The 8,228-nt window shown below is 43.9% G+C and overlaps 1 protein-coding gene and 1 long non-coding RNA gene across 2 annotated transcripts; one reads left to right on the forward strand and one right to left on the reverse strand.

The window, feature by feature from the left end:
* Positions 1 to 284: 284 nt before the first annotated feature.
* LOC123170022 (uncharacterized) lies at positions 285 to 2,507 on the reverse strand. The gene is made up of 3 exons (XR_006485016.1): positions 2,098 to 2,507; positions 1,944 to 2,013; positions 285 to 1,211 (listed from the first exon to the last, which is right to left on the reverse strand). It is a non-coding gene; the product is annotated as an uncharacterized lncRNA (long non-coding RNA).
* Positions 2,508 to 2,866: 359 nt separating this feature from the next.
* LOC123163768 (uncharacterized) lies at positions 2,867 to 4,375 on the forward strand. The gene is made up of 3 exons (XM_044581152.1): positions 2,867 to 2,991; positions 3,284 to 3,433; positions 3,663 to 4,375. Exons 1-3 carry the CDS (start codon positions 2,917 to 2,919, stop codon positions 4,248 to 4,250), a joined length of 813 nt encoding a protein of 270 aa, XP_044437087.1. The 5' UTR covers positions 2,867 to 2,916; the 3' UTR covers positions 4,251 to 4,375.
* The last annotated feature ends 3,853 nt before the right edge of the window (positions 4,376 to 8,228 follow it).

The following is an 8,228-nucleotide window of genomic DNA, read 5'->3' on the forward strand; positions in this document are numbered from 1 at the left end:
CATCTGCTGGCAGACGACAAAGATGCAAAGGCCTTTGCCGTCTGCCAGCATATGGCAAAGAGCCTATATTGCCCCGTTTATTTCTGTTTTTTCTTATATCAATTCATTTTCACAGAAAATCAAACAGACACACACACACATGTGTGTGTGTGTGTGAGACCAATATAGCATATCCAACACATATTACCAATAGTCATGAACACATATATATCCAACACATATCCAACACATGTTACCAATAGTAGCAAGTTTCGTCAATACATATACATAGTTTCATCAATATTACACAATTTCATCGATAGGTAGCAAGTTTCACAAAGTCAAAACTATCTTATTACTAAGATCTTCTCTGGATCTTCTTTTCTTCCAACCTGCATAACAAAAACACTAAGGAAGAGAGAATGGGTTAGGAATAGAAATGTAGCATTTCACTTGGTGAAATGCAATGTTGTAGGATGTATTAGTGAGTAAAATATACTTTTTAGATTTTTCAAGATGTATTAGTGAGTAAAATATACTGCATTTAAATTGCGAGCACAGAGGCAGGAAGCAGTGCATGCACCCACAGATTTAAGATTGTGCCTTCATTTCATATAAAAATATATGTTCATTTGATGGTATAAATCATGCTCTTTATATCCGGCCGGTCCAATGATTTAATTAATTATTTTTGGATTATTTGGCATACTGCTGTAACTAAACGAAACCAATTGAGAAGAAAAATACAAAACTCTCAAGGCATACGCAAAAGTCGCAACTAAATTAATACCGAGATGACACATATAATCAGTACTACTATATGGTAGAAGGGGGGAACTGAAGGCAATGCTCTAAGAGGAACTTTTTATTGCGTGTAATAACCTCCTTGTGAAAATATGTGGAGTCACCATTTAAGTTTATTTTTCCAAACTACTCCAATCCTTTCAGATCAGTTACATCAGTATAAATGAACAGGCTCATATAAACTAATAATACTTGCCAGCCAACGCAACTGGGTATTACAGAACTGAACACCAATAAAATAGTAGAGGGTGTTAAAATTACCTACTCATTAGAAGAATTGTGATGTCAACCATAGCAGAACCATTTGTAGAACCACTAAATACATAAAACCAAGTCCCGCTTTCCAAATTAAAATATGAGGCGTCAAGTCGATCTTACTGAACAAAATTCCACATGAGTCACCTGCAAGTCACTCCACTGTTGTTATCCTGTACAGTTCAACAAACACAATGACATAAGCACATCTTTTTCAAACAGGAAAATAGAGGGCTGAATTGTGGAGAGCAAAAGGGCAGCCTTGAAACTGATTGAACTAAAGGGTAGACTTAGTATTATCAAGGCCAAAACCAAAAACAATCCCAGTTCTAACACATGACATACATAACGTACAGACAAAAAAGGGCCATCTAAAATGTCTACTTGTTCTAGTGGCCAACACATGGTAACAGGCAAAAACATCCACAAAGTCTCTCCTAAACCTCATAGCATTTATTGACAGCTGTCTTGTCAGGTGTGTTCCACTTGTTCATAAAGCATCCATGTCAAGAGCAACATGGATAATGCTGGATACATGGAGAACAGAGTCATATAACGTCTTGTAGGAACAAAAAATAAAAGAAAACAGCTGAGTCTGAATCTGACCATGCTACAAGACTATACCGACCATACACATTTCGAGTCAGCATTTTAAATCGGAATGTGCTGGTGACTACTGCTGATATGGTCAGTTTGAGCTTCATAACTCTAATTATGAAAAAGAAAATGCATTGAAATCAACTTGATCTGGCGTTGCCGATTTTTACATGTATACACCCATTTGGAGGCAAATCAAACAAATTAACCACGGCGGACTGCTCCAACTACGAGCAGGACCAACCCCAAAATAGCAAATTGCAGCCAAGAGACAAGAGGAGGGCTAAGCTAAGTAGCTAATCATTCACCTCTCCCGGAGCAAACGACGAGCAAGCACGCCAGTAGAGCCGCCTTGAGCAACCCGCGACGCTCCATGCCCTGAAACTTAAGAGAGAAAATCAGAGTAGACTCCAGCGAAAATCCCGCCAATCTTAGCGCACAGGAGCCACGGAATCGCCTTACCGGAGGGCCGAATCGCCTTACTAGAGCCGGGGAATGTGCCGACGATCCAGCATTATCCAGCATTATCCATTACCTCATAGCATCGGCCACGAACCTGGTGGCCGATGGGCTTGGCCGGCGCTGCTCCGACGAGGGGCGTCACTCCGGCAAGGAGGAGGCCCGTGCGGCGAGGAGGAGACCGGATCCGGAGTGGCCGGACGTCCCGCGGCCGGATCCGGGCGCGAGGTTCTTGACCCAGGTGGATATGGATGCGAGATTGGCCTTCTGGACGAGGTTGCGGAGCTCGGCCCGGAGCTGGTCGGGGTCGGGAGCGGGTAGCCTGAGCGAGTCGGGCTCCGGGTCGGAGGGGTCGTCGATCCTGAGCCCGCGCTCGCACTCGGCAAGGGCCTCCTCGTAGGCGCGGTTGTCGCTGGCGGCCTCATAGAGAGTAATAGCATAAATCTATTAGTTTACAGGGCTTTGATTCCAAAAAACTACCACTTTTTAATTTTTCTCAGAAAGCTACCGAACGCGCGGTCCGCTGTTTCAAAAAACCCAAACCCGCGGTGACTAGCGATTTAACCCGTTTTCTGACGGACCGGGCCCATCTGTCAGCCCACGTGGCCACGCGCGCTCACGGCGCGGCCGTTAACGGCCGTTAGCCGACCGGCCCGGTCGGAACTGGGGTAAATAACCGCTCGGTCGGTCGGGCGCACCCACCCGCTCGCACACTCTCTCGTGCTCGCTCGCTCACTCCCCTGCTCTCACTCCCCTGCTCCAGTACGAGCTCGCCGCCGCTCGCCGTCTTCGAGGCCGGTGGCCGTCGACCTCCTTGCCGCAATGCCTTCCTGGAACGACGAGGAAACCAGCTCGGAGGAGGAGTGCGAGGTTGTCAGCATGGACATGGGACTTATGGTAAGTTCTTTGCCACCTAGGGTTAGGGTTAGGGTTAGGTGCTAGTAGCCCTAGGCTACAGCCATGGATGTTGCTGAGTGTAGTGTTGTTGTTGTGTGTGTGATACTGTTCTTGATTAGTGAGGGTGGGGTTTGATTGTAGGATTGAGGTAACCTAGGGTTCATCTCTGTACAGTGTTAGGGTTCATGCTGATTTGGAGATTTTTTAGTGATCAGGTTTAAAGAACAGTGCTTGTTGATTCTGGTATTGAGTGGAGATTGAAACCAGTGTTTGTTGGTTATTATGGTTGCAGGAGGAACCAGACACCACTGTGGAGCCCCTTTTCTGTGGCCAACTTGAGCTTGCTCATCCCAAGTGCATTCTGCACCAACTGAGGCCTATTAAGCGTGTTGCTTTTGAAGGGCCTGTAACAGGAAGGCGTTTCTATGGCTGCCCAGTCCAGGTTAGATGCCCATTAAGTTTTCTGTTATGGATGTTCAGTGATGTTTGATATGATGCAGCATTTTGTTTGATATGACAGTCACATATGTATTTTTGTCACTTTGGTAACTTAATCATGGCATTGTAATAACTTATCATATCTCATTTATGTTATTCATAGTTAGAAAATCTCAAGTTTATCAAGTAGGTTGTAGAGTGGGGCCATAGTCTTATCACATTTACAAATGCAGGAAAATGGTGTGAATTGTGGTGTTGTAGAGTGGGTTGATGGGCCTTGGCCAACTGTTCTTCAGAGATGTTTGTGCAAACTATGGGAGATGTTCCATGAGCAGAACTTTGGAAGGGTACAGGACAAGGAGAAGTTTGAGAAGGAGTTGGCCAGGCTTAAGAGTGAACATGAAAGGGAGTTGGCCAAGCTTAGGACTGAAAATGACAAGTTTTGCATTGAGTACACCAAGCTTGTTGATGATGTATCCAAGATGTTTGATTGGCAGGATGGTAGGGTGGACAAGAAGGTGTACCAGAAACAAGTGGAGGAGGAAGAACTTGAGAAGAAGAAGAAGAAGGAGCTAGAGGAGAAAGCTATGTCGGAGGTGCAGATGGAAAAGCTCAAACTTGCAAAAGAGCAGAGGTGCATTTTGCAGAGCCAAGCTGATATCATCAAGAACACCAGGAAGGCTATGAAGGCTGTTGAAGTTGACAGAGATGTTCTTAAGAAGGAGAAGGCAAAGCTTGAGCTTGTTGTTGCTGAGCTGCTGAAAGAAGGGTATGGCAGCAAGGAGAAGTTAGAGCAAATCAAGGCCATCCTTGAGTCTTGAAGCTTGATCTTGGTGAAGTAAGTACATCCAAAGGCCTTTATATAAGGATGTGGCCTGGCATGACTGCAAGTGATTATGGGTGTACATTTTGGGGGAATGTGAAGTTTAACCTAGTGCAAGAACCTTATTTCCTATGTTGTTAAGTTGTAATGGATCACCTATTAAGTAGTGGAAATGGATCTCTTATGCTACTAAGTTGTGGAAATGTAGAATGTATGCTATTAAGTGTTCAACTTGATCTTATATCTTTTATATGTTATTTGTTAGCCTACTAATATTATTTCTGTGGGTATTTGGGCTTATTGGCCCACTAGTCTTTGACCAAATGCAACCCTAGGCCTGCTAAACCCAACCCCATCCATCTGTCAATATAAACCCCTCCCCACCCCCACCCTTTCCCAGTTACTCCACCAGCCGCCACCCAAAAGAAAACCACAGATGGATCCTGACATGGGAGATGTCACAGAGGAAGAGGGGGAGGCTGTGGAGGTTAGGACAGCAGCAGCAGCACAGAGGAGGAGGAGGAGGAGGCGCAGGCAGAGGGCACAAGAGGCGGCCCAGGATGAGCAGCAAGAGGAGTTCAACCGCCGACTCTCCGACAAGGTACTGGAGAAGTGCAATGATGAAGAACTAGAGATGGTTTTCACTGGTGGCAGGGGAAGGTCATTCATGGAGATAATTAGGTGGGCAAGGATGAGGGCAGTCATGGCTCCTCATCCAGCAACTAGGGCCAAGTGGGTCCGTTTCTTTGAGCGCTATGACTGATATTTGTGAGATTTGGATGTAATCTATCTTTCTAGCTATCTGTAAGTTAATTTGAGAGATAATTTTGGTAGTATTTGTGAGATTTGGATGTAATCTATGAGACTATCTTTCTATCTATGTAACATTTGGATGTTTCTGAATAAATGTATGCATTTGGTCAGTTATGTATATCTCAGTATCTTATAATGCACTTGGTCAGCAACACCATCAATTTATCAAGTGTTGAATCCACATATAGATAAAAGTTGCAGATGAATTGAAGTTGCAGACAAGTGCAGAATCCACATAAAGTACCATATTACAAACCAAATCAAACAGTGCAGCATCAAGTACTTAGTGAGGCAGTGTTATGACAAACCAAATCAAACAGTGCACTTGCATACATAGTAGTTCAACCACTTCAGCTAGTTACCACTTGCATAAAAGTAATCTTTCAGCCTCCCAGATGGCTTCCTGACCCTCTTTGATCCATCCTGCATAGCACTTGTAGCAGATTGTCTAGGAGCAATGAAAGATCCATTGCCAGCTCTATTGGCAGCAGCTGACCTGGTGTTCTTTGCTGGAGAAGACCTTGATGACCTTGCGTTCTTTGCTGGAGAAGACCTTGATCCATTGCCAGAAATAGTTGTGTTCTTCTTCTTGGGAGGTGGTACTAGTGTTGAAGAAGAGGTGTTGGGCCTGCTCTTATTGAGAGGTGGTGGTACTGCTGTTGTAGCTGGAGCTGCCATTTTCCTTGACCTAGAAGCTGTCTGTGTTGACACACTTGTTATTGAGGAGGAGTTGGTGCAGGTGCAGAGGCAGCAGGTACCCTTGGTGGCCTTTGTGCAGTTGCAGCCATTGAAGAACCAGCCTCAGAGTAGTTTGCTCTATTTTCCTACACAACAATATTAGTTAGAACTATTTTCCTACAAATGAAATGAATGTAACAATGCAATGAATGTAACAATGGAATGAATGGACATACCTGGTGCTTGTTCAGCCTCATCTGGAACTTAGGTTTCAAAGGGACACCACAATTGTTGATCCTGTGCCCTTGCTTCTTGCAGTTGCTGCATGTCACTGTACCAATCCTAGAAGTATCCTTTTTAGCTGGCACCTCAAACAGACCTTTCCTCCTGGCAGTTTGTTTTTTACCTTTCTTTTCTCTAAAAACAGGGGGAGAAATATCATCACCAGGTGTATGAGGCCAATGGTCAGGACCTGGCACAGGGAATATTATGTGCTTATATGTTTCACAATACATGGGTTTCTTGAAGAAAGCAGAAACATAGTCTTCAGGGTGTATCTTCACTTTCTGCATTGCAGCAATGGCATGACTACAGGGGACAGCTGTCATGTCCCACCTCCTACAGTCACAGGTCTCATTGTTCAAATTAACACAATATGTGTTTTCAGAGCTACTAGTGACCTGCCATATTCCTGGCCCTGCCATGTATGCTTCACAATATTTAGCCCACTTCTTCCCCTCTTCTAAAATCTCTGAATAAGTAGGTGTGATTTCCCATCTGCATGTCTCTGTCTTCTCTCTGATCTTCTGAAACTTAATCATCAGCTTTGTTCTTATGCCCTCTAACATAGTCCTGATTGGTTTCTTCCTAACATCCAATATCATTCTATTGAATAACATTTTACTCATGGCAAATGTAAACACTAGGTTCAGAAAAATACCTTCTGCCTGTCAGACATAATTGTGTATTTGCCAAACTTATTGCCAGTTCCAATGACTGTTCTCAACTGTGTGAGAAACCATGTCCAACTGTCTGTCTCTTCCTTATCAACAACACCAAAAGCTATTGGAAGGTGTTATTGTTGCCATCCCTCCCTGTAGCTGCCAATATCTGCTGACCAGTGCTTAGCTTGATGAAGCAACCATCCAGACCTGCTAACATGATAACATGAGTGCCTAAGTACATCAATATTTACAAATCATATAAATTTCTGAATACTTACCTATAAATGGCCTGCATCCATTCAGAAAACCCTCCTTGCATGCAAACAAGCAGTAAAACATATAGTGAAACCTTGGGGTAGGAGCTGGGTTAAGTGGGTCCTCATGTGTTGTTACTATGCGCCTACTGCCAGGGTTAGTATCTAGCACACACTGCAGGTAGTCCCTTATTCTGTGATACTGGAGTTTGTGATCTCCTTGCACAACCTCAACTGCTTGCTTCCTTGCCCTATATGCCAAGCTTTTTGGCACATGCACACCAAACTTCTTCTTTGTGTATGACATAATTGTGTCAACACCAGCTCCAGGGTTGGATCTGACTTTATCCTCACAAACCTTAGCAACCCAATTGACTGTCACCTTTGTGTTCTCTCCACTTGCTCCACAAGTGTGATCCAGGTTCATCTTCTTGATACTGAAAGTTGCCTCATGAGCTATCTTGGAGGCAACTATGTAAAACTCACAACCATGTTTTCTCTCAGAGCACCAAGCAATAACCCTAGTTGGTTCATTTCTGTGATACTCAAAATTCCTAAGAGTCCTCACATGAAAATTTTGAAGTGCTTCTCTGAACTAAACTACATTTTCAAAGCACAAATGCATTGAAAACTGCTCATGTGCATCAGGCCTTTTTGGATCATACCATCTCCTCTCCTTCTTCTGCTTCTTCCTACCCTTTCTTCCAGATGGCAGCCTTGGTGCGTCCTCTTCATCACTTATGCCAAAATCACCTGGAAAACAGTACTCATCAGCTTCAGGGACATAATCTTCAAACTTGCTGTGCTCAGGCTCACTGTGAGACTTGCTAGTTGGGCCAGGTTTTCTAACTGGCTTAAGCTTTTTGGCTGCTTTTGTAGTTATAGCAGCAGGATCCACTACTTCTTCATCTTCAGAAACTATTGGTTCTTCCTCCCAAAACTCAGAAGGTTCTGAGTTAGCTGCACAATAGTGCTCTGCAGTATCAGTGCTAGCCTCATCTTCACCCCTACACCAAGCTTTGTAAGAAATTTTCTGCCCTCTGTAATCACCCCTAAAGAACTCAAAATCTGAAGATGATTTGTCATCTTCAACTTCATCTTCTTCCTCTGGTACTTCTTCTTCCTCTGGTACATCTTCTTCTTCTTCATCTGCTTCTTCTTCTACATCTTCTTCTTCCACAACTGTTTTCCCCTTGTTCAAATTGTTGCTTTGATGTGTGTTCATGTAGGGCTCATCAGGGGTTAAAGATGGCAAGCTAGCATTAGAGGCAGGGTGCAGAACACCTT

Source organism: Triticum aestivum, chromosome 7D, assembly GCF_018294505.1.
Source record: "Triticum aestivum cultivar Chinese Spring chromosome 7D, IWGSC CS RefSeq v2.1, whole genome shotgun sequence".
NCBI classification, from domain to species: Eukaryota; Viridiplantae; Streptophyta; class Magnoliopsida; order Poales; family Poaceae; genus Triticum; species Triticum aestivum.

Coding starts and splice junctions, on each gene's coding strand:
- LOC123163768 (XM_044581152.1), top strand. CDS start 2,917: ATGCCTTCCTGGAACGACGAGGAAACCAGCTCGGAGGAGGAGTGCGAG. Junction 2,992..3,283: donor GCATGGACATGGGACTTATG/GTAAGTTCTTTG, acceptor TTATGGTTGCAG/GAGGAACCAGACACCACTGT. Junction 3,434..3,662: donor TCTATGGCTGCCCAGTCCAG/GTTAGATGCCCA, acceptor TTACAAATGCAG/GAAAATGGTGTGAATTGTGG.